We start from the raw sequence: 26,403 nt of genomic DNA, 5'->3' as shown, positions 1-26,403 counted from the left end.
AAAATAATACTGCCTGTCCATCTGGTTTTGAGATAGACTACGTTACATAGGTGAGATGTATATGCAGCAGATTTCTCACCTGCACATCCATGATGCTTATCTCCCATTGAATCTAATCCTAAAGGTGATTTATTGCATTGAGATCTGGCGACTGTAAAGGCTATTTATGTACAGTGAACTTATTGTGCTGATCAAAAAAACAGTTTGAGATGATTTAAGCGTTGTGACAAGATGCGTTATCTTGTTTGAAGGAGGTATTACAGAGTGGGTACACCGAGGTCATAACAGGGATGGATATGGTCAACAACAATACTCAGGTAGGCTGTGGCATTTAAAAGACGCTCACTACTAAGTGAGCCAAGAAAATATCCCCCATTACACCCCCAGCAGCAGCCAAAATCGCTGATATGAGGCGGGATGGATCCATGCTTTCATGCTGTTTACGCCAAATTCTAATCCTGAGTGGTTATTTAAGTTTACTGTTTCCTTCTTATCAGCTCGAAGCAGTCTGGCCATTCTTCTCTGCCCTTTGGCATCAATAAAGCATTTTCACCAAGGGACTTGCAGCTCGCTGGATAATTTCTCCTTTCTGGACCCTTCTCTGTAAACCCTAGAGATGTTTGGGTGGGAAAATCCCAGCAGATCGGCAGTTTTAGATGAGTTAGTCTGGCACCGACAACCATGCCACTTTCAAAGTCATTTAAATTACTTTTCTTCTGCTTGTTTTGAACCTCAACATGGCCGAATGCACTGCCATGTAACTGGGTAATTGCATTAAGAAGAAACTGAAGAGGTATACCTAAAAAAGTGAATGAACTCAAGCAGAAATCCAGCTGAAACATATCTGAGCTACTGAATAGGAATTCATAAATTTAAGTAATTCATCACGGACACGTGCTGTCACACGCACATTTGAGCAGGTCCCACCAACAAAAAGAAAAAAGGCACGAAAGCAGCTTGATATCACACAGAACTGTCAGTCTGCTGCACTCTGACTCTCCCTGCAAACGGCAAGAAGGACAGAAGACTTAATCATCTGCACATTTGTGTTGACTCAGCAGGGATAATATTAAATGAGAAAAATGGGGAATGATTTGAATTCAACACAAAATGCCTAAGAGCCCGACTGCATGATCTTTCACTATATGTTTACCTGAAACATGTTTTTTTTTTGTGCGTGTTTTCCACTGTACTAATAAATACGCAGAAATGATGCAGAAAAAAACAGAATGAAGCAAATTAAGAAATTCCTAGGGGAGGACCCCATGCTCCTTTACATGATGTCGCCAATGCTCAAGCGAAATCTATACCCACATATTTTGTCCAAGTACACCACTATGAGACTAACAGTTTGTCTTTGTGGCACTCAGTGGCCGCTATTTCAAAAATAGTAGGCTTTTAGAGTGACTATGGTCGTTGTGTGATAGTTACAAAGTAATGGAGAGAGGGAAAATAGAGAGAGGTATACAGAGAGCGAGGGACGGAGGAAGGGAGGGAGGGTTAGACGTAGAGAGCGAGAGCGAGAGAGAGACTGGGCTAAGTGGACAGACCTCACGTTGAGCTCAGATGAACCTCGGCATCCTTTCCCACGTTGGATCATTTCAGCCCCGTTAAACCAGAAGACCACCGGAGCAAAACCGCAAACACACGGTAAGCTTCTCTCATAATTGACTTTTTTTTCTAAATCTTCAGAATTCAATAGTTGACACAGACAAGTTTCCAGCCTTCGCCTCAGCTCAGCTCTCCACTTTATCGTCCAAATTCTCGGCGTTTTTTGGAGGCTTTTAACCGGGTCGAGGCGGTTTCCAACTGTTTCTCTGTCAGTTTAAAGCTGTTTGTAGATATCTGCGAGCTGTTTAGGTGAAATAATGGTGGGCTGAGAGAAGGGTCTGGAAAAGCAGACAATTATTTTGGGTGACTGAACTGAGCGCCAAGCTTTGACAGATGGTACGGATGACGCCGTGCTTTCCCTCTTAATTTCCCGGCTAGGTAGGTAATTTTTGTCTATGTGTGTGCGCGCGCCGTTCGTACTCACCTGCCGCGTGCACTTTGGCGCGGGGACGCTCGCTTGCAAAAATGAATGAGGTTGCTGGACCTTGGTTAAGTTGCCGAAAGCGGAATTTGGGGGACGTTGCATTCATTATAATAGTTAGCCCAAGTGTGTAAATCACATTAACATGCATCAAGTAGGTCATTTTTCTGGCTTCTTCCAGCAAGACAAGGTCACGCTCCGGGCTGTTTAGTATATCTCTACTAGATATGCTAATGAGCGGTCCAGATGTGAGTGTGCGCGTGCATGTAAACTGGTTTGTGTGTATCCGTGACCAAGCAGCTGTGTCACGTGTTGTGGCGAATGTAATATCAGAGCCGATCAGAGAGAAACATTCCACTTCCCATCTATCCCACTGTACGAAAATTGGCAGCAAGTCAGTAGGGGGCGCTCATGAGATGGTGCTCAATGAATAGAAATGAGTGGAATTACGTGGCTAGTCCATTTATTGTTTTAGCCTTTTTTAACACGGTATCAATAATTTTCTGAGGTGAAATACAGAACAGTGCTTATGTCCTTGCGTTTTTCTTATAATGAAGGTGATTTTTCCGATAAAAAGCTAGAATTTCCCAATACTTGCTGATTTTTCTGTTAAGGAGTTACTACAGGCCACGCTGCCTTAACGGCAGCCATTGACAGATGATAACTATATTATAGAAGAGTGGTTAGAGTAAACCATGAAAGAACCAGCTGGTTGTGCTGGTCTAAATGAAATTCTCTGTAAATTATTCATATTGCAGTGCGTAACACTTACAGAAAAGTGTTTTACTTGAGTTAAAAGTGATTACAAAAACAAAGTTAAAATGGAGCTGCACCCCTTCTGTCAAAAATATGGTAAAAATTGTTCCAAGAAAATGATTTACATTTTCTACTGCTCCACAGGGCTCCATTAGTTCTCGACTCTCTCAAGAGCGCCCCCTATAAAACGGAGTGTGGGAGTTGACTATCATATTTAAAATTCTCTGGTAATATTACACTGCCTCTTCACATGACAAATAAAACATGGCTAAACACTGACTTATCACAGGGCATTTGCTCACTTAAGCTGTCTGGTGTGTCAAACCTTGACAATAATGAAGTGACTGATGTGCTGAGTACAGTGGGCCTCTCTTCACCAGTCTGACTTGGATAGACTTAAGAGATTTCCCTGTGTGCACTGAGCCAGCGAGAATGGATGAGAGGTCTGTGGGCATTAAGACGAATGGCAAAAGGAGGGTAAGCCAGAGATGTTCAAATGGAGCAGAATCTGTCCACATCCTGGATGTTTAAGCCACCCATCTCCCCTCACCCCCCTCCCCAGTGTACTTCCACTACCACTTCCCCTGCTCTGCCTCCTTTATGCCCCCATCTCCCATTTTTTCCTATGTAAGAGGCCTGACATGCACAGGCTATTTTTAATAAAAACGGAATAGCCTTGTTGCAGTGAAGCATCTCGATGCAGAGTGAAGTGAGACTGAAACAGCGATTTGCAATTTAGAGCTATGTCACCACTCATCATTCCATTCTGAGCCAGCAACAGCAAATCGTCCTCACGCTTTCATCCTCTATCCCTTGCCTTACATTTCACACATATCTTACACACACACACACACCCTTACTCTAAAGACTTCAAACAACGGTGAATGACATGTACTGCTGGCAACATGGGTTTTGGACCAAAGCTGGCAGAGAGAAATGTAAGCCGTAAGCTCAATCTATGCTAATGCACAATAGCTGAGGAAGACAAAAGTGTTTTAGAAGAGCCACTTTTTGTATTTCCATAGATTTGGGAAACCGGCAAACAGATGCCGATGATGAACATAAAGCATTACATATGGATGACTTGATAAATTTGGTGCGCAAAATGCAGCAAAAAAAAATAAGGGTGGATTGCCATTTGAGGGGAAAATAATGACGTAAAAAGGGCAGAAATTACTTAATATTTCCTGTGATCAAAGCTCAAATTGTCTCTGTTCTCAAGTGTACTTCTTTAAGTGGGTCACTATCTGCAGAGAAGAAAAAACATTGGCTTAATTTTAATGTGCCCATGCAGCATATCGTATCAGAAAATGTTGGGGTTAAGAAATGTTCTGGTTCGTATTATAGAAACCATCAAAGCCTACTGCATTTCTATAGGCCAACTTTGTGCCACGTTCCCTCAAAATTTATCAAAGTACTTGGTGCTCTGTACATTTATTAAGTCAGATGAGGCCAGGGGATTTAGTCTTCCCAGTGTGCACTGTATTTTATGTCCTCTAGCCAAATTATTGATAATTTGCATGAAATGCAGGGAAATCTCTACATTATTTTTAAGAATTTTAGCTTCCAAATCTGTTCAGAAGAGAAAGGCATGAAAACTTTATTTACATATGTTTGAAGACTACCTCCCTGTGTACCCATGACTCATGTATTTTGCTGTGCAAAGATGATAATGCACGCCTCCATGCATGCATAAAGGTGAAAGCAGCTGTCAGAACGTTCATTGCAGGGAAAAAGTGAGCCAGAGTGATGGATCCATGTGGGACATGGATGCACTGTCGTATAGTTTTGGATCTTGTTAAGTTGCTGACACTTTGCACTGCATTAAGTTTCAAAGATCAATGGCCAGAGATCTGACTCAAATACTGACAAAAAGCAGATCATTAAACTTTAGGGAAATGAGGACAAGTCATTGATTAAATTATTTATGAGCCTAATTAATCTCTTAAGGGGAACTTGTTTCAGAACTGGGCACTGAAGCATGGGTAGACCATCTTTAGGGATGGCATCAATCACCTGCTGTCCAGGCAATTGTGTGTGACAAGGAGCAGTAAAGTACCTGAGCTCCACCTCATCGCCGTACCTTCAGGCTCTGAATTAATTGAAATTTTTTAGGACCGCACTTACCTTTCTGAGAATGAGATCAATAACCAGAATCACACAAAACGCCAATGAGAGGAATATCATCAACAGTATCAGGTACAAAGCGAATTGTCCTTTTCAGGTAACTTCTTATGAGACGTAATTATCATAGTTTCTGTTCAAAACTCACAGTTATTTGCACAGCAGCTGGCAGAAGGCTCAGATTAGCAAACAAAGCTGTTGAGCAAACGGCAGAACAAACATTTATCTTTAAATATGTCCTGAAAAAAATCTCGTCTTCATATAATGAGTGTGATGGCAGACTTTTTTGTGTTTTTTCACTTCTGTATCTTAAAGCACTTGTTTCTCATAATAATGAATATAGTCAAGATCGCACTAATTATGTCTTCTCTCAGGTGATCCGCTGCAGCATGTGCACTGCATGGGAATATTTGAGTAAAGAAGCCGAAATGAAGACAAACACCAGGGAGAGGGGCGGAAGAACCGAAGCAGGGGCAGGACGAAGGCATGCTGGAAATAAACCATCATAAAAACCGGCAGCTGATCAGCCCTTTGTCAGCCACTTCACAAGACAAAGTGATCGGTGAACCTCAGCAATGGCAGCACATGTTGTGCTTCTTTTTCTTTTATTCTGCAAATGGGAAAGACAGGGCATCTCAGAGGCTGTCGGCCTTTCAGAGGAGGATCCGGATTCTCAAGTAATATCAGACAAAAAGCAACAAGTTTTACATCATCCAAAGTCCCTGGACAAAATTTTTATTGGAATCAAAGAATTGGAAAGCCATGTACAGGCTTCAGAGAGTGATGCAAGAACTCTGCCAAATGTGGTTTTTCAACTAAATGACGGCAAACCTAATGATTCTGACTTTGCAGCAAAGCAAATCGACATGAGACTTAAACCTCCAGATTCTTCTGCCAAACCTCTTATACCTAAACATAGCTCTGAACTCAGTGTGAACCGTGAGAAAAGGAACAATTTGACTAATGGAGAGGTTGAAGGTGTAATTAATGATCACAGTCTAGTGCCAAGCTCAGAGGAGGAGTACACTCTCCAGCCTCAACTCTATTTGGAGACAGGTGTCGGTGACGTTCAGCCTGAGAGGCTACGGGGCCTCTCTAAATGGGTCACAGAGTCTGAACATAGTCAGTCAGAGCCTTACCTGCTGCCACACTCTCGCCGCCGTAGGAGCTGGCTCTGGAACCAGTTCTTTGTGATTGAGGAGTACAGAGGGCCTGAGCCTGTGCTCATTGGACGGGTAAGCTGTCGGCACAACCAGTCAGCATGCACATGCGAATCACCTGAATCTCACTGTATTACAACATAAATGTAAATTGCGCCTTATTTTTGAGAACCAACAAATATTTTTGCAAGCGCAATCATTTTTATAGATAAGTTATTGCCACGCAAAGGGTTTAATTGGAGCAAACAGAAATCTCTCCTGTGCTCAATACATGTATTTACATAAATCTTTTCTGTTCGCAGTGCATTCATTTATTTACATGTTTTTCTTTGTCCAAATAATTTCCCAATGACAACCTTTCCACTCTGCTTCATTTATTACCTCTCTCATCCTCTGCTCTGTGTGTCCCCAAGCTCCTGTTTGAGCCTCATTCACTGTTCATACACACAAATCGGTGCTTAAAACCTGCACACAAACATACTACACACAAAGCAGGGATTCATTAAAATTTTCCTACCTGTAATTATTTACGCTCTACAAAGTAGAAATGCCCAAGACCATATATATATATGTGTGTGTGTGTGTGTGTGTGTGTGTGTGTGTACAGAAATAACGAGATCGACATAAAAACATGTTTAACTAGCCACTATTAATAAAAGAAAAGGGTTTAAAAGAAAACAATGTTGAAAGCTATTAATTTGCACTGGCCAAATATATTAAACATAAAATTGATGGCCTGTCATGCTTGCTGTGTGTTATCACTTTCCCACTTATGGCTTTTGTCCAATGGCTGGCTATCAGTCCTCCACCTATTTTCTTCTTTTTCCTTCTAGTCTGTCTTTTATTCATCATTTATCATTTCATCCTCTCTTATTACATGTTTTGTTTTTCTAAATGAAACAACCACTAACATTTGGTTGATCTTAGCGAACGGATAATTCTCCACCTGAGCAGATTGTCAGGAAATTTGGCCAGCGATTTTGGTATATATAAAAAACCTATGAATTATTGCACTGCTAACTGACTTATTAGTCAAAACAGGAAACTAAAAATAATAAAAGATAATGTTAAACTGCGTATATGGTTTTGGACACATTTTGATCACGGGAGTAAGGCTGGCCAATGTTGGAGTTTTTGAGCCAGAAGTTATTTGGATGAGAAGATGGCGTGCTAAGTTATCAGCTTACACAAAGCTGCATCTATAAAATGTATGGACTCAATGCACACCCACACATATCTTTTAATTAGTGCTAAGTAACGGACCAAAAATGTATTACAGTATCCTCGGAAATTTCTTGAGTGACTTCACACAATAGGTCATGTTATTGATTATATAAATCCATTAAAAACACCATAAACAGTGGCGAGGTCCAGTTCAGAGATTCACTTTATCAGAAGTTGGGCCTGTTAGACTACTATTGGCTAAAGCTCCCTTTGTTGGTACATGCATCAATTGTCTGGGCATTTATTTCTCAGAATTTAAATTAGTGAGCTTTCAAAAAGACATATCTTGCAAGCTTAATGAAGTACAGACAGAAATGTATAAAATTAAGTTTATAACCAGTACCATCAACTAATTACGTGTATGCCTATGCTGACATTTGGCAATTCTTAATGGATGCATGTCACCAATGAATACTGAAGTACTAGCGATTCAGTTGCAGGAAAATCTGTCATATAAAACATTAATTATAAAAATGGCAAATTTTGCCTCATGTTATTCACAAAGATATTACAAGGAAAACAATGTATCGATATTGGTACCATGTATATTAAGAAAATACACCCAGCCCCTCCCCCCCAAAAAAAGAAAACAAAAGTGAACAATCTACAGTCCTCTGCCACTTTATTAGGTTGATATGATAGCAATTCAGTACATTCAGACATGTAGACGTGGTCAAATGTCTTGTTGAGACTGTAGGTCAGAGAAGACAGGCTGGACTGCTTTGAGCTAATAGGAGGGCAACTGTAATTCAAATAAGCGCTCATTACAACCAATGTATGCAGAAGAGCATCTTTAAATGTGCCACACATTGAACCTTAAAGCAGATGGGCTACAGCAGCAAAAGACTACACCAGGTGCCACTGCTATATAGAATAATAGGAAATTCACACCGACTCACCAAAGTTGTCAAGAAGAAGATTGGAAAAACGTTGCGTCCCAATTTCCATCTTGCCTTGTATCACACTTCGGGCTGATAGTGGTGGTGTAATGGTGTGGGGGCTATTTTCTTGGCAGACTTTGTGCCTCTTAGTACCAACTGAACATTGTTTAAAAGCCGTTTTCCACCTGAGTATTGTTGCTGACCATGTCCATTCATGACCTTTATGTCATATCCTTGATGTCATATCCTGACCGTGTACCCAGTTACTTCTAGCAGGATAAGACACGGCATCACAAGCTCATATAATCTTAAACTTAAATAGCCTCCACAGTCATCATATCTCAATCCAATCGAGATGTAGGATGGGATGTGATAAAATTCCCATCGTGGATGTGCAGTCGACAAGTCAGCTGAGCTGCAAATGACATCCAATGCTATCGTGTCAATAGGGTCCAAAAGTCTCTGAAAAATGTTTCCAGCACCTTGTTGAATCTATACCAAATAGAATTCACGCAGTTCAAAAGGTAAAAGGGGGTGCAACCAATTACTAATAAAGTTCACCCAATGAAGTATATTTATCTTCTTAGCATTACAAAAATTTCTCTCAATTTACAATTCATGTGCTTGCAAAACAAACAAAAAACATATTTGCAATGTTAAAAATGTTCCATTGCATGCTTGAAAGTGAGGCACAGATCAGATCGCACTGTTTATGCGTCACCATCCCCACTTGTCAAGTCGCATACTTGAGTTTTTACCATCAGCACACCAGCAAGCCTCAACTGCTGTCTGTGTCGCAACATGAAGAGTGTCTGAGATGATTTAATCCACTGCACACCTGAACCATTCAATCCCAGGGGTTTACTTGTAGCACTTCACAGTTAGAAGCTCCACGCTAATGCAGCTGCTGGCAGCTACGGCATACTCAGAGTTGGATTATATCAGCTGTAACGCTAACAGGGAATTCTGCCAACCACTTTGTAGCTCGCAGTATACTTTATAGTGACAGTCTAGATTGGATTCTTACCAGTGCGGTATACACCTCATAAATGTTTAATCTTCCACTGTGGTTGTTATTGGTACAGTCAGGGAGGGGTGTTAAAGCAATCAATAGACACGCGGGACTGTTTATTTCTCTGCAAGTAAAGTCTTGATGTTGATATTCATGTAATAAAGCATGCTTCCATTGCGAGGAGTTCGGGAGCACAGTGTTTTCTCTCAGAGGTAGCTCATTTTGTTTGCCAGAAATAGAGAGATGATCATGTCAAAGCCATTGTCGGTGCAAGGTTTGAGGTGAGCTATCAACAGTTCAAATCACAGGTGCCACCACCCGTGCGAAAGAAGAAAGAATTTCTCTTGCAAGGAAAGCAGTGTGAAGCAGATATAAACCCGGAGGTGTATGTACTGCATGAGTGAGAGGAGGGGAAAATTGAGATTACAGAGTGAGAGAGAAAGTGACAAAGGGATTGGAAGAGACAGTTCCCTCTTTTTCTTGCTTTGCTTGTACGGGGTGGATAAATTTCTTCCCCACAGTGAGAGTGTTTTTCCATGCTGACTGAAGCGCAGCAGGACTGAGCCAGCAATTAGACAGTGAGGAGAGGAGGTCTGGATAGAAAGTGGGAAGCAAGGGGGGGCAGGGGAGCGAGGTGGGCACAGACTCTGACAAAGATGTCTCTCGTGGTGAAGTGTGGGATCAAAATCAAAGCTAGCTTTAAAGAAGAAAGGAGGGAGAAGGGGGTGGGTAAGAGATGAATAAAAAAAACCCTGAATCCCTTATCTAGCAATTTGTAGGGTATGCTATCGTGAGTATGTATAATCCCAACTTCATCCTTCCAACACATGCACATCACATATACACACACAATATACACTAATCTTATATTTTTCCTTGATCTCTGCTTGAATGCTGTGCTGTGGGGCAGACAATAGTGTGCAAATCTGCACTTTAAATGCATTTATGTGCAATATTTTCCATCACATGTTCTCACTTTAAGGTGGGCAGCTGTCTTAACCACACAAATGACTCTATGTTAATCATTATGTAGGCAATTAAACTTGTCTATTTTTGTGTTGCACATATAATTTTTTGTGCCACAAAATGGATAAGCCTGGCAACAATCGTGTGCAATTGCTCTGCACATTTGTAAACAGACAATGTTGCAGCTGCAATTGAAAGTCAAGGCTCTCATGAGTATCTAAGGTCCACTGCAAAGATTGTGAATAAGCCTTGTGGATTATGAACATGTGCAGATGGGCCTTGAGGATAGAGAAATGTGAAGGTTCTCGGTCAGAAAGCTCAGTGTGATGAAGGCTGAGTAATCTCTTTAGCTTTCTATTTTTGTGTGTTTGGCCTTTTACCTATCAAGCTCACACTAATATCCTCGCTGCCATTAAATACCAAACCAGTATTCTGCACCACGGAGCAAAACAGCCAGACAGAGGGAGAGAGCGAGAAAGAAAGAGAATTGCGAGCAGATGGGCATTCTGAGTAAGCGAGGTAAGTTGATGAAACGGGAGAAAAACAAGGACTGGAAAACGAGGTGGTTTATAAGGTAAAGGCAAGTCAGGCAGATGGATTTATGAGAAGGGGAGGAAAGAGACAGATGGATAGAAGAGACAGAAAGATTTACAGATGGATAGTGCTTGAGTTAGCAGAATGCATCTGTGAGCATACATATATGACATTTGCAGCGCCACTGTCCACACTGATGTGGATTTGCCCTCAACAAACCCCCGATGGCATGCTTGGTCCATTGAGTTAATTAGCTGTATGCATCAGTACTCATCCCCGTCCCATATGTATCTTCCACACCTGGTGCCATTCATTTTAGAGTCAGTGAGCCCATCCTGCCTTAGCATAAATCACTCATTTCACATAGTCAGGTTTGTGGTATCTGCTAAACAAATGCAAGTGTTAAAGCATCTGTAGGTAATGTTGCATGAAGGTGTTACAGCCATTTAGTCTGTACGTATTTGTTTTTCCAGCTGCACACGGATATGGACAAAGGAGACGGAAGCACTAAATACATGTTGGAGGGAGAGGGAGTGGGCTCTGTGTTTGTGATCGACAGCAAGACGGGCAACATACATGTCACCAAGTCTCTGGACCGAGAGGAGAAAGACGAGTATCGTCTCGTCGCGACTGCTACAGACCGTGAGACCGGCCGAGCCCTGGAGCCGTCCTCTGAGTTCATCATCAGAGTTCAGGACATCAACGACAACCCACCTGTCTTCCCCAATGAACCTTATGTTGCCATGGTGCCGGAGATGGCCAACATAGGTATGCAGCAAACAACATTGCAGTGCAACCACACAAAATCTCCTGAGAGGTGATCAAATGTTAGCAGTGTTTTACCCAACAAAGGCTTTGTTCTGAAAAACAAAACAGACACAGTCTTTTTCACTCTGTAGCCAGGGGAAAATCTCAGACATCACTAACAGGTGTCGAGAAACGCAATTGTAATTTTTGCATCTGTGAAAGACTTTCGCGTAAGTTATCTGTTACCTGTTAGTCAACTGTGGGAAATTATATCAGTCAATGTAATAACATAATGAGTTATATGGATCTGACCAAAAAATATATCACACAACACCAAAGCTAGCCCAGCCAATGGCTTAAAAGGAAAATTGCCTGTAGCTGGCTAACATTACAATCGAATTTTACAATTTTAGAGGAATTAAGTTAGCATCCAATGTCTAGTTAGCTACAAAGTCATATAAAACAATAAGCTTGCTTAGCACAGCTTAGCTGGCCAAAATATCAACAGTTGCTATGTTATAGGATTCTTTTTTGCACCTTTAGTTGAAAAGCTAATGCTATCCTGTTGTTGGAAACACACTGCCCATTACTCATACCTTTATGAATTATCCACATTCACAAACTGTTATAAAATTTGAACTTTTTAAAAATGCTCAAAGTAGATATTTGGATATTTGACTTGTCAGTCCATCTTTTATATACAGATTATGCTTCCTGCTATCAAGGCTAGAAAGAATGAATACTTGAAAAATATTTCTGCTTCTCGATCACCTCGCCAGCTGTCTATTCATTCTCTGAGTACTCTGCAAACAATCGTGTTTTTGCCAAAATGTGGATGTGGCTGAATGCACTTCTACTGGCACCATTTCAAGAAGAGAAATTGTGCAATATTGTAACTGGGAATGTATCTGTATTTATTCAAACAGCATATGTATTTTGGAACTTTGTGTGTGTGTGTGTGCGTGTGTGTGTGTGTGTTGTGAGACAGCAGAGAGTTGGATTATATTTGTTATATTTGCTCAGTTTTTGGGTGAAGTATTCCTGCTACATGGCTCATTAAGCAGCCACCTGTTTTAACGTTCTTAATATGCAAGAGTCCATTGACCTGTCATCTGTATCATGCTTTCCCTCTTCTACAGGCACGTCAATAATCCAGGTCACAGCCAGAGATGCTGATGATCCAACATATGGAAACAGCGCTCGGCTGGTGTATGCCATTACTCACGGCCAGGACTTTTTCTCTGTGGACCCACAGACAGGTCTGTGATATCTTCCAAAGTGCGGCTCAACCTTTTTAAAAGCTGTTTCATAACCTGACTCTTCTGCTGATGTTTACACTACACATAGCTAATCCCAGCACTGCTCTCACTGTATATATTGTGCGCCGTATCCCTTTCCACCTTATGTCCGGTATGGATAAGAACATTTGCGTGTTCCTGCATTTTCTGTGATCTATTCAAAAACAGAAGTGGCCTGAAGTTACATGCGTGCAGCGTCCTAATTCTAAAATATGTGCATCTGACTCGCGCTGATGATAATTCAAAGAGGCGCGGTGTCACTGTGAAATCTGTTGCTGTTTTGATTTTGTTGCTGCATGTCCTGCTCTCCTCTCTCCACCAGGCATTTTGCGGACGGCGGTACCTGACATGGACAGAGAGACTCAGGATGAGTATCTGGTCGTCCTCCAGGCCAAAGACATGGGGGGCCATCTTGGTGGATTATCGGGAACTACGACCGTCACAGTGAGGCTGAGCGATGTCAACGACAATCCCCCTCACTTTAGAAGGAGTAAGCAGATCAACATTTAACTGTTGGCTACTTTCAATATCTGTCGCTCTAGGATGTAAGTGTGTGTGTGAGATATCTAAGGATGAAACATCTTGTCGTGGCATTTGTGACAGCAGTTTGATATTTTAGCCTCCTCTGGGTCCAAGTCACTTTGACAGATTCAAGATAAGACCTAAAGCCCTAAACGAGCTAAATAGCTTGTAAGTCCACTCCTCTCTGTTTTGTGCACTCTTCCTAATCATTGTTTTTAGCATCAATTGTAATCACATAACCTTTGCCAAGACTACCATTAACATTGATATAAACACTCCCATTTGGTCCCTGAGGTTTAAATGGATTCTGGCTTGACGTAGAAGAGTGAAAGATCATGTCCACTTTTCTTATCCAAGCTTTTCCCTGTTCCATGATATTAATATTTCATCTTAAAGTTCAGTGCTTTCTGCTTCAATAGACAGTAAAATCACTGCAGAATGTGTCTAACACTTTGAGACACATACTGCATTTTCCCCGTATACTACTTCATCTTTGCTGGCTTTTTCGTCTTCTTCATCTCGCAGACTGTCTATGCTTACCGCTATTCATCTTAATGTTTAAAGCCCCTTCTCCTCACGTTGATAAATTGTTCTGCAATACAATGTTTTATAGAAGCTATTTAATATTTCCAAATGTCAGCAGCCTGTTATTTATTTACTGATATCTGACTACATCTTTTCCCCCCTTACTGCAAGTCATTATTTTCAGTTTGACAATAATGCCACAGTTTACGCAAATGGCTCATTTAGTTTTTGAATGCAAGAGTGGAATATTTAAATCTTCGTCATTATGCGGAGGAATTGAATGATTAACAATCAGCAAGGTAGAGCTGCTTTGATTAAAACGAAAGCATTTCCCTAAATGTGCCACGCAGCATTACGAGATATGTGCAAGTCACCAAGTAAAAGAGACCTGCCTCAGATCGCTGTGCCTGCTTTCATGGCTGCTAAAGAGACGCGCGCTAATCCTAACTAAACATAACAGAAAAACAAATTAACTCTGTAATTCTCTTTTTAATAAATACAGCTCATTCATAGCAAAGTGGGAAATAACTCTCAGTGAATTTGAGGCTTTAGAGTCTTTTTACTGTCTTCATTACTGATGGGATTTATTAGACAAGTGTAGCACCGGGGCTGTTAAACTGCTTTCAGTATCAATTGTGTTGTAGTTTAAATATGTCAGTTTCCCAGAGCCATCGGTAAAATGTTACTGATGGCTCTGGGATGGTTCTTAATTGTGCATCAGTTCAAAGATCTAAGATATTCTTTAGATAGGAAATAAACTTTGCATTCGAGTAGTTTGAGTCATCAAATGTTTAACGTTTTTGCCTAATGAAGTCATTCGAACCATTTTTAAAAATCGGTCAGAAAAGAGAAAATGTCTAAATTGCAGAGCCTAATTTGAACGTCCGTATCAGCGTTGATAGCAGAAGACCGTGCTAGCTGCGTTGACATATTTCCGATACTTGAATGGTTTTTAAAATGGGGAACACATCAATCTACAGTTTGTACAAAACACAGCACAAACACTTGAGGTCCAAAATTACTCTGGTTCTGATTCACTACAGATTCTGATTTCAGATTTTACTGATTACTTTGAAATTACTACATAATACTCCTAATACCTTATGTCACCCAGAACCCCCTGAACCTTTAAGATCAGAGACTCATTAACTGTTACTGTTAAAAGGGGATGATGCATTCACTTGTTTAGCCCCAAAAGCTGTGGAACAAAGCTCCTCGTACTGATTGTGTGTTTTTCATTGTTTTTTAATTCTATTTTTAAATTAGCCTGGACTAGCCTGTACTAAAGAAGGGAACTCGGGATAGTTTCATATTTTTGTTTGAGTAGAAGTACAGGCACTTTGGTGTAAAGTTTCTCCTGTGTCACCTTTTCTACAGCTCGGCTCAGCAAGGTGAAAATGTAGATTGCCTCAAAGAGAAAATTCCACACTAAATTTCCAGTCGCTTTGAAGATATTCACCTTATTGGATGTGATACGAGCTTTAGTTGAGTCTTGAAATTCATTTTTCCACTGAGAACTATGACTGTCGTGGCCCAGTTCTTACTCTGGAATTGCATAAGTAGGCAATCTGGATCCGTTCATTGATTACAGCAGCCGGTACTTATACTTGCTGAAAATAATGTCAGCGCACCTTTAAATCTGGTCGTGAAATGTGTGTAGAAGTGCATGCTTTGATATCAAATTGAGCCATCGTCATCAGCATTCAGTTGCAGCACTGAAACTGTTAAACTCTCTGTTTTCCTCCCTGCAGGTGCGTGGTCCTTCTCTGTATCAGAGCTGGCGGCTCCAGGTGTGGAGGTGGGCCGTCTCACTGCCACTGATCCTGATCTGGGAGAAAATGCACAGCTGGAGTTTACCATCCTGGACACTGAGGAGGCTGAAATATTCAACGTAACTGGAAGAAATAAAGAGGCTGTCATTGTGCTGAACAAGGTGAGTGGCTGGACGCAGCTGCAGCAGAGGTGTGCAAAGCAGCTTTACTTTATTGCCTATACCAATTTTCATAATAGCTTACTATTTGAAGCCGTATGTAGGTGTTTATGCTTAAATAGCCACATAATGAGAAAAACATCTCCAATTTGCAACATTTGCGGTGATTAAAAAATGTGCTTTGGTCAGGTATTTGCAAATTAATTTGTTATAAGCAGATAAACACTTCAGCACCCCACTCAAACTCCCACTGTTGCTGATAGGTTCAGACTCCCCGGGCTCTGCTATGAGCAATTAATGAGTAACAGTGAACGAGTAATCAACTGTAGCTCACTTGAAGTGTTAAAAGCAGCCAGTGTGAAGTTGTCTTTTTACTTTTAAGCGTTTTAAAAGCGTTGGACATTCAAACATAATTATTGCACTTTGGAATCTTAGATTAAGAGGTTGCAAAGAATGTAGTAAGACAAGAGGATGATGATTAATTTCCAAGAAATGTATGAAAGCCAGATAAAAAATGAAAGTCTAAAATGGAAGTCGTCAAAGGAGCTTGCAAAGAAAAGCGTCTGGACTTCTTTAAGTTACTTGAAGACGTTTCACCTCTCATCCGAGAAGCTTCTTCAGTTCTGAGGTCAAATGGTGGAGAGTCCCAGATATAAACCTAGTGGGAGTAACCCCCCACAGAGGGACAAAAGGACCCCCTGACTACGATGACCTGGATGACTGAGAACCTTCACAGACATAAAATGGAAGTCGTATATTACACTCAGAGATAAATGAATAATGAGGTTTTGCATGTGGGCAGTAATAAACAGCAGATCCATATTTTAACCATATATGAGAGCACTTAAATAAAGAGTAACTGCTTTATTCTTTGTTCAACAGATCCTGGATTATGAAACACGTAATTCGTATACTTTCTCAGTGGAAGTTACAAACCCTATAGTGGATCCCCGATACATAAGAAAAGGTCCCTTTAAGGACCAGGCAACAGTCCGGGTCATGGTCCTTAATGCTGATGAGCCACCGCGATTCTCCCAGGCTCTGTACCATCTGGATGTTTCTGAGAACTGCCCCCCTGTCTGCTCTGTCGGTCGGGTCTACGCCGTGGACCCCGATACAGGACAAAGCACCAACATTAGGTAATTATCACACCGACACTCTCTCATATAGTCACCTGCTCGCTCACTCAGGGCTCTCTTTGCCCTTCCTATTCTTGATGGTGCCTATTACTTTATCTCAGGTACTCCATCGATCCCCAGTCAGACCCCGAGGCTCTGTTCCGCATCGCCTCTGACACTGGCTTTATCAACACTGTGATGGAGCTGGACCGTGAGCAGGAGCAGTGGCATAATATCACTGTCATCGCCACACAGAGGGGTATGTCAGACCTTCTGCCCTCGGGCGCTCAGAGCAGCAGAGCTCACCAAAGTAATCTTTCACTGAAAGCGCTGCCTGCAGTAGGGAATACAAAGTGTGTAGTAAAAATGATCGAAAGTCTGTGCAAATTTTTTAACATTAGTGTCAGTCTCTTGTTTTTTTCTTTTTTTTTTAGACAACCCAAATCTTGTGTCAAGGGTTGTGGTTGCCATAGAGACACTAGACCAGAATGACAATGCGCCGGAGTTGGACAGGCAGTACACGACGTCAGTATGTGACTCCAGTGCCCCCGGTCAGGTCCGTTCTTGTTTTGTTTTTGCCTGTTATTTCATTTAACTTCAGACTGTGCTCTTGTTTTTGTTCATTCTGTCTCAAACTCCCGCAAGTGATTGTTTTTCAAAGCCTGAGCAACTTTCTGTCCCACTTACAGAGGTAGAGACCAGATCACCTTTTACCTCTCAGATGTTTAGGATCTCTTAGAAAGCAAAGCACATTTGTCTTTTTAAATCCAATAGAACAAAAAGTGATTAGAGATATTGTAAATTAAATTCAGGATAAATGAAATAATTCATCATAAATCCTTTAGGATTTTTCACGGCGCATCTCTGTAGGCGTGCAGAGGCCCATTTTTCAGCAACCATCATGTGCTGATCATGGTTGCACAGCTGGAAAGAAGTAGATTTTGGCTAGTCCATTGTGTGGAGAACCAGCCTGTCTCTGGACTCCTCAGGGGATTTTGTTCTAAGAAATGCTAGCATAATCAATTAGCCTTTAAACATGATAGGCTTGCATTAGGCAACAAAATATGCCTTTGATGGTTGCTGACAGTGGAACTTTGCGATTGCAATGACATTATTATTAGTATGATGAATTATTCCACTAATTATGATCGTCATTTACAACATATCTTATCAGTGTTTAGATAGCACACATTCACAACAGTCTTCAAGGTTCTCTATGTAGAAAGGTAAAGTACCTTACAATATCACGGGGATGGTCTATGAGCAGCAGTCGGTGACACGGAAAGGAAGAACATTCTTTTAACAGGGATCTCCAGCAGAACCAGGGTCAGTAAAGGGGCTGTGGTGTGCTGAGACCAGCTGGGGTGTTAGGGGGAAGAAGATGGGAGACAAGGATAACATAGAGAGAGCATAAACAACAGACAAGACAAAACAAAAACTATCTGAAGAGAAAAAGAAGTTACTTATCAAATCAGGATTGAAAAGAGGGGAAGTGTAGGAGTGGTCAGTGCATCATGGGAAATCCCCCAGCAGCCTGAACCTGTAGCAGCAAGAGATAAGAGATAAGATATATCAAAAAGGAGCGTTTAAATCTTAAAAGTATAGAGAGTGTCTGACTCCAAACTGGGAGCTGGTTCCACGGGAACATTTCTGGTAGCTGATTGCTCTGCATCCCATTCTACTTTTAGAAATTCGAAAAGCAACAATTAAGCTTCCAGTCTGAGAGTAAAGCGCTTTATTAGGATAATATGGTACTATTAAGTATTTAAGCTATGATGGGGCCTGATTATCCAGGAGGTTGTTTGGAAGAAGAGCTTTTGTAAAGTAAATGTGAAATTTAACAGGAAGCTAATTAAATATTATGTACGAGTAAAATCACTGTGATTAAAAAAGACAAGCTCAGATGAAACTCACCCTCAAACGTTCGAGTAGCTGAGTGCATTTCCAAATATTATAATAACCGATTCCTAATTTTAATATGGATGACTGGTATTCCTTCAAAGTGGACCTTCATGCTAATTCTGTTGCACGGAATTAGGAAACTTGAAAAAGCAAAGCATTAGTGCGACTTTAAAGCTGTAATTCTTGGTTGGTTGATTTGACAGCTAGTGCAGCAGTGTGTTTTAATAAACAAAGGTCAGTCAGTAACAATTGCAGCTCTGATCTAATTTAATTCTGAACATTTTTTAAACTGATCCGCTGTTATAAGAAATAAATGAGCGGTCAGTTTTTGTTTCCCGTGACTGCTTCATAATTAAAGGCCTCCCTCGTGTTTGCCTGGCTGGTTGCTTTTATAATAAGACAAATAATAAACCTGATTTATTGGGCAGTTACAAAACAATCTTATAAAGTGCTTTTCATGGATGAAGCGCACATTTAAAACAATAGGCTAAATAAAATCACTCATCCATCCATTCATTTTCTAATCCAATTGGGGTTGCAGGGCAGTTGAAGCCTATCTCTGCTGACTTTGGGCAAGATGTTGAGCGTGCCCTGGACAAGTAGCCAGTACATCAGAGGGTAACACAGTGAGGCACCAAATACTCCCTCATAGAACCAGGAAACTGTAATGTGTACCTTCAGCAATTTATACCACAATCAGATCACGGCCATCACTCTTTAACATACATATGTGTCTATTCTGTTTCACTGATTTAGCTAAAGTTCTCCAAACAAATTAACAAATTTCTATTTTTTCTAAATAAAAATTACGTTGTAACTAAAAAGGAAAGAGACCAACCTGCCTGTTACCAATGCTCATTTCAAAGGCCTGAGTCTCTGATGGTATGCAAGTGCAGCTTGCACATCTGGAAAGACACCATTGATGCTGATGATGGTTTTAGAGCAACATCTGCTCAAATTCAGATGACGTCTTTTTCAGGGAAGGCCTCAAAAAAAGACCAGAAAAAGATGCCAGAAAGAAAATGCTAAATCATATATTGCATGCAGAGCAGCATGGCTTTGTAGTGGAAGAATCTGGGTGTTGAACTGGGCTGCCTGCAGTCCAGATCTTTTGCCAACTGAAAATATTTTTTGCATCATGAAACAAAAGAAAACCCAGGACTGTTGAGCAGCTAAAATCCTCTATCAGCAAAGTCCAGCAGCTCGTCTCCTCATTTCCCAGACGTTTACAGACTGTTGCTAGAAGAAGAGGGGATGCTACACAGTGGTAAACATTTTATGCTGCTGTAAAATTCAAAATTGTCTTTTTTCTTCTTAAAATGCTTTCTTTTCGTTTTTGTGTTCTTGATGTTTTTTTAAACATTTTATACGTTTTTATGTTTTTTGTGAATAAACTGGGAGTTTGTGAGGTTTGCAAATCATTGCATTCAGATTTTTCTTTTCTTTTACACATTTTACACAGTTCATTGCAACTGAAAGATAAAGCATGAAGAACTTTTCAGAACATGCACAGAGTGCAGATATGAAATGGCAATTCAGATGGAGAGCTTTATTCCCCGCTACCATTCAAGTGTGAGAAAGTTTCTATGTAAAAGTGCAAACAGGGGGAAAATGTGCATCCGGAGGTTGTAGAGGCTGGACTAGAGTCAGACTCATGTTCCATGAGTTCCACAGTCACCAGTTATCCTGACATGTGTGTAGAGAAAACACACACAGGAGCACGTTTGATCCAGAGCCTTCGGGTTACAGTTTGACGCTGCTAACTCCTGTAGCACTGCCTGCAAATAAAATCAGGGATGTAAAAATAATAGAGAGATTTAATATGATAATTCAATACAGCACTATACAGTGAACATTAACGAACAGCACTAAAATTAACAACAGTAATGTGGGATCATACGCATCGTTAATTCCTGTAAACCCCCTGTGTCAGACAAACACTATAAACAATAAAAACATCTGTGGAGGTAATTTCAGAATCTAAATTGAATGGTTTTTGCTGCAATAATGAAAACAAGAAAACTTATAAAACTAGAAGTACACGTTTGAATAAGACATTTTTATTTGATTGTTTCATTTGAACAAATTTAGATATTTTTGTGAAAGACAGAAATGTTTTTTCAACCTTTAATCATCCTTTGATTTATTTTGTTTCTTCTTAGAGAATTCTAACCTCCTTTGTATTATTAAAACAATGAATTTTCATCTGTGATTTCTTCAGGTGGTTCAGGTTTTACGAGCCATCGACAGAGATCAAGGAGGACAGGACGCTTTGGTTCACTTCAGCATCCCTCCAGAGTCCAGCTCTGCCCTCAACCTCTCCATCAGAGAAAGCGGAGGTTGAAAACATTGGCCCTATTTTTATTTTCCATGCAAAACCCAGAAAACTGACACCAGCCAAAAGTGGTGCATGTTTGTTGTGCAGTGACCGTGTATGATGTGTGTGTGTTTTGTTTTTTTTAATTTTTTTCTGCCACTTTATCAGGTGTGACAGCCAGCCTGGTGCTGCAGACAGCCTTAGAGCCCCTGCCTGGCTTCTCCTCATCTTTACTCACCCTTTACGTGCCAGTCGTGCTGCGCGACGGGGCCTCGGGTCTAACCAACACTGGCACAGTCACCGTGACTATTTGTCCCTGTTTGCGGGGGGGCATGCAGACTGAGGACAGGGGCAGACAGAGGGACAGGAGATGGGAGAGACACATGGTTTGTCTTCCCGTGCCGTCCGCCTCTCCGTCTCTTATATTCAGTTTGGTGACATTACTGGCCATGCTGGCCTGTGTCACAACTCTTCTGGGTACGGTTGGTCAGTTCTCTGAAGTCTCTGAACTACTTTAAACATTGTGTGTTGTTTGTGACTTTTTTTAAAGACGTTGAGCAGTTGTGTCAGGTTGCTTCTGTAATGTCCAAAGAGTATATGGTTATGTGTCTCTTTTTTTTTTTTTTTGCCCGTTAGTGGTGTGTGCACTCTCGCTGTCATTGCGCCATCAGAAACGAGACTCCCACTCAACCTTCGAGGAGGATGATGTCAGGGAGAACATCATATCGTATGACGATGAGGGGGGAGGGGAAGCAGATACCGCAGCTTTTGACATTACAGCGCTGCAGAGCATGCACAGAATACAGCACATGCACAACAACCGAACCATGTGAGCTGATCCCAGAAATAAAATAAAAAGTTTATCCTGGCTTGTAGGAAGTGTGTGTGTGTGTGTGTGTGTACATGCTTAGACATCTTTGTGAGGATAGAAAATTGGCATGCCACTATACTTGTGGGGACCAACAGTCACTTACAGGGAGAAAAGCCACATCCCCACAAGTTTGAAGGCATTTTTGAGGCTCAAAATGTGGTTTTAAGCTACAGTTTGGTTATGTTTAGTTTTAGGGTTAGGCGTTCATTTTTGATGGTTAGGGTCAGGGTAAGCGGCTAAGGAAAGCATTTCTTCAATTAGATGTCCTTACTAAGATATGAAAACGTGTGTGTGTGTGTGTGTGTGTGTGTGTGTGTGTGTCTTTGACTGTGTGCTTCTCTGACATTTATCTCTTGGCGCAGATGGTACACCCAGCAAAATCTGCCAAGGGCCAGGACGTACAGCTGGAGTCGTCACCCACGCCCAGGCCTGGACTCTCAACAACGTCCGGGCTCCGCTCCGCTCTACGGGCGCTTCTGCTACGGCCTCCACACGCTGCCTGTTCTCAGAGATTATCCAGCCGGGCCACTGGAGGCAGGTCTGCAGCTAACTCAGCTGACCCACGGGCTCACCAGAGGTCATTTCAGCAATTCCCTCATCATCCAGAACCAGAACACCTTTGAGCCTGTGCTGCACTCTCCTGAGATGAGCACCAGTAGTTTCGAAGCAGAAGGCATGGTGAAAAGCAAAATTACAGAGCGAAATGAAGGCAGTGAAGCAATCGCAGCTGGCACAAAGGAGAATCAGGACCCGGCTAAGGTCAGACAAGAGTGCTGAAAAAAAAACATGAAATTTAACAATGGTTGTAACAGTTATATGGATTCAAATAAGGGATCACCAACTTAAATGAAAGTTAATAGCTAACTGTGAAATTATACACTTGTAGGGGACCCATTCTGCTGTGTGACGCTCATATTAAATATAAACATTATAAGGCTGATGCTTTAAACTGATCTAATGCTCAGTTTTAGACAATTTTATCTGTTCTTGACTTTGTATGATAGCAGAGAAAGAGAATGCCCTAATATGTTGATATTAGGGCTGCCACGAACGATTATTTTGATAGTCGACTAGTCACCGATTATTTTTGCGATTAGTCAACTAATCAGATCATGCATCCATTGGACGTAAAACATACAGCTTATTGCACCAGCATGCATCTGCTCTTATATAACTATCATTAGCTTACAGCTTTAAGTGTTTACAGATAGTTTATTAGATTTTAATGAAATTTGCAGATTGTTTCGGTGAGGTTTAATAAACTCCTTGCTATCTAAAATATAACGGGACACCGGAGTATATTCTCGAGCATCTCACACTTCTGATAATCAGTTGTCTTCTTGACGTTTATTCAGCTGTGTAAAAACTATAACTTTAATCTCAGCCAAACCGATTACCTCAGGAACAAATAAAATACTAAAAAAAAGCCAAACAATAACATTTTTAAGTTATCTAAGTGACTTATATATATTTAACCTGTGTAGCGAAAGACAGCAGTGGGTTTGAAAACGATCTGCCGGGAGTCCGGTGTTCTCACGGGCTCTAGTGAGCCTTGCCCCCGGCTAGCTATCGAGCTAGTGGGTAACAGACGTCTCTGAAAACGTCGGAGCGCTTTTGAAAATATGTGGTGTCTTGATAAACTGAGCAGATATTTGAGGTTTACACAGCCACATTCTCGCCTGAAAATATGTTAAACGTTTATTTTGTGACCCAGAAAGAATAATAAGAGTAATATTAAAACTAACTAGCTGCCGCCATTGTTGGAAACTGAGCAGGGCCGCGCTATGAATTCTGGGACACAGCTTCTTCTTCTTCGGGGTTTAACGGCAGCTGGCATCCTTGTACATGCAGTGCTGCCATCTTCTGTTTCAGTCCGTTATTACACTCTTAAATCCTACTACTTATTCCTGCGTCTTTTGTGATCTTACAAAGCTTCAAACGACACGTCGACTGTTAAATAAGTCGTCGACGATTTTGATAGTCGACGTAATCGAGACTAGTCGACTAATCGTGGCAGCCCTAGTTGATATTCTGTTTGCAAAGGGTAGCCAATCAGAAGAAAGCTGGCTAAAGAGTTTAAAAGAGTGGGTAATCTGAGGGCCCAGTAAAAGACTAGTGGATACATTTAAGAATTATTTTAAACTGTGAATCAGTGAATGATTATGTGATGTTTAAGTGTCCCTTTATGATTATATAAGAAAGATCTTATTTTTGGCGTGCGAGTCTGAGACTGCACAGCCTGTTCAAAATAAAAATAAATAAAACCTTTGGAAACTAACATTTTTAAAGTTTTTAGAGTCACGCAACCAGTCTTTCAAGATACTGCTCAGATCAAACGTCTCAAAACCACATGCTGCACATAGATGAACTGATGTCAGAACAATCAATTCAGGGGTGTTTCAAGTCCAGAATTAAATATTTAGTGGTGTTTACTGGAAGAAAGTTGAAAAAGTCACTCCTTTGATTCCATACGTTTCTCTCTTCGTGTCTTTTTAAATCATCTCCTTGTTTTTCCAGACAAAATCAACAGAACCAGAGTCGACACCGATCACCAGCATTGTTGCAGAGTCGACCTACTGTGACCCAAATGAGTCTTCATGCCAAAGTCACACCAGCTTCTCATCAAACCAACAAGAGGGGCGACCGGGGTCATCCCAGACTCAAATCAGCACTGGAGCCACGAGCTGCACCGTAGATGACATTGATACTGATTCTTCTATTCCCTCCATTTCCGAGCAAAATTATTCAAACAGCAGTCAAATGAGCTCTGTAAACACTCCTGTGTACCTGAAAGGAGACACATACAGCATTGTGGGCTCGCTGAACCCAAACAGCCGAGGGACGTGTATGAATGGGACTAACAGCAGCGGGCTGTACCCAGCGGGAGTGCAGCTACTGAACATGTGTGGACTCCAGGGAAAGGATTTGACCCCACAGTCTTTGCCCTTACCTGAGGGGATGTTTGGCAACAGCAGAGGCTGGGCAAGTGGGGCGGAGCCGGCGAGAACAGAAACGACCAACCCGCAGCCTCTCAGGATGGAGGAGCTCTTGAATATTCGTCTGGACCAGGTCACCTTTGACCTGTCACAGCCACCATATGACTCACTGCAGACTTACGAGTTTGAGGGCCGTGATTCAAGGGCCGAGTCGCTGAGTTCGCTGGAGAGCGATGGAGAAAAGGATGAGGGGAGTGTGGTGGGAGGGATAGAGGAGCTAAACCAGAAGTTTCAGAGGCTGGTGGAGATTATCCGAGAGAGGAAGAGGGAAAAGGAAGGAGAAGGAGAAACGCCAGCGCCAGAGCAAGGCAAGACAGCAGAGACCACTCTCAGTGAGACTCATAAACAAAGTGAGGACAAAGGAGCTAAACTACAGAGATGGGATTTCTAGACTCCAATAAAAGAAAAGTTTCAGAGAGGAGAACTATGTTGGCAGTGATGGATTTTAAACACAGCAGGGGTGGCAAAATACACAGCCTCTGACAGAGATCGTCTTGTTGTTTGCCCCCTGCCAGGAGGGATCCAGGAGGCTGACAGTACAGTGAAGATTTGTGGCGCAATCAGTGCACAGCATATAGTTTTCACCTCCACTGAATTTTAGCAAATGCATATGGAACCTGTCACTTTTCACACTTCTCTTGTAACTGATATTAATAATGCACTTGGGCTTTCAAAGCTAACATTATGAAAAATTTACTTTTATGTAAAATATTGATTCTAAGCCCTGAAAGCTGCATTGTTAGAAAATAGGCCTCATCAAATATTGACTAGAATTGTGACATTTAATATTGATCGTTTAATAGGGGCACACGCTCTAGATAATCCCTGAAATTTATAAGCATTTGGTTGGAATTGGAGAATTTTAAAACACGAGAATTTTAAACATGCCGTGACACACACTGCCGCATGTTTACAGAGCCTCTCCAATGAGTCGAGTTGTATCATGTAGCTCTGCAGAGAGACTCCTGCAAGTAGTCACCATTATAGTAAAACCTGCTCACTATGCAATTTGCTCACAATTAGAAATAATTAGACTGTCACTGTCAGACTTGTGTGTTGTTGTGAAAGTACAGTAAAAAATGTTCATATGTAGATAAACATCAACCTCGACTTCAGTGATTATTGCTGGATATTTACTGGAATCGCCACACGGGAAATGCAAAGGACTGATTTTCAGTTAAACTGTTGCAGACACGAGCTTACACTATACAATTCCCCGTAATTTCTCCCACGCAAGATTATTTATAATTCACCATTGTGTTTGGCCGTCTAGAATTATCTCCAGAGGCTTATTTATCTCCCACCTTTTAAAGAGACAAAATTAGGCAAAAGCCATTATGCGACACAGTACACACAGCCATTGTTCTTGTGATGAGCCCAGAACACAGGCAACAGAAAAATAATCATTTACTTTGAGATTTGGTAATGTTATTCAGGCAGTTTGTCATTCTGACAATGACTCATTTCTATAGCTATTTCAAACCTAAT

General features: G+C 41.2%; 1 protein-coding gene across 2 annotated transcripts; it reads left to right on the top strand.

Annotated features, from left to right (window-relative positions):
• Positions 1–1,508: 1,508 nt before the first annotated feature.
• On the top strand, positions 1,509–26,019 carry LOC120738692 (cadherin-24). 2 transcript variants are annotated; one of them, XM_040040096.1, is made up of 14 exons: positions 1,509–1,650; positions 5,287–6,147; positions 11,163–11,457; positions 12,576–12,695; positions 13,057–13,224; positions 15,533–15,714; positions 16,594–16,850; positions 16,952–17,088; positions 17,264–17,385; positions 20,953–21,070; positions 21,217–21,525; positions 21,685–21,877; positions 22,282–22,678; positions 24,437–26,019. In XM_040040096.1, the coding sequence occupies exons 2-14, from the start codon at positions 5,488–5,490 to the stop codon at positions 25,304–25,306; spliced, it is 3,828 nt and encodes a 1,275-aa protein (XP_039896030.1). In that variant the 5' UTR covers positions 1,509–1,650; positions 5,287–5,487; the 3' UTR covers positions 25,307–26,019. The 2 variants fall into 2 exon arrangements, with proteins under 2 accessions (XP_039896030.1, XP_039896031.1); XM_040040097.1 differs by lacking the exons at positions 1,509–1,650; positions 5,287–6,147 and adding an exon at positions 9,835–10,674.
• The last annotated feature ends 384 nt before the right edge of the window (positions 26,020–26,403 follow it).

The sequence above is a fragment of the Simochromis diagramma genome, unplaced genomic scaffold (genome assembly GCF_900408965.1).
Source record: "Simochromis diagramma unplaced genomic scaffold, fSimDia1.1 OVJJ01000026.1, whole genome shotgun sequence".
Lineage (NCBI taxonomy): Eukaryota > Metazoa > Chordata > Actinopteri > Cichliformes > Cichlidae > Simochromis > Simochromis diagramma.
Note: the sequence above shows the minus strand (reverse complement) of the source record. Positions and strands in the feature narration are given on the sequence as shown.

What these genes read in the sequence shown, in the direction of transcription:
- LOC120738692 (XM_040040096.1), top strand. Translation starts at nt 5,488, where the DNA reads ATGGCAGCACATGTTGTGCTTCTTTTTCTTTTATTCTGCAAATGGGAA. An exon ending in CTCTGTGGACCCACAGACAG is followed by an intron (nt 12,696 to 13,056) that starts GTCTGTGATATC and finishes TCTCTCCACCAG; the next exon opens with GCATTTTGCGGACGGCGGTA. An exon ending in ATGCACAACAACCGAACCAT is followed by an intron (nt 21,878 to 22,281) that starts GTGAGCTGATCC and finishes CTCTTGGCGCAG; the next exon opens with ATGGTACACCCAGCAAAATC.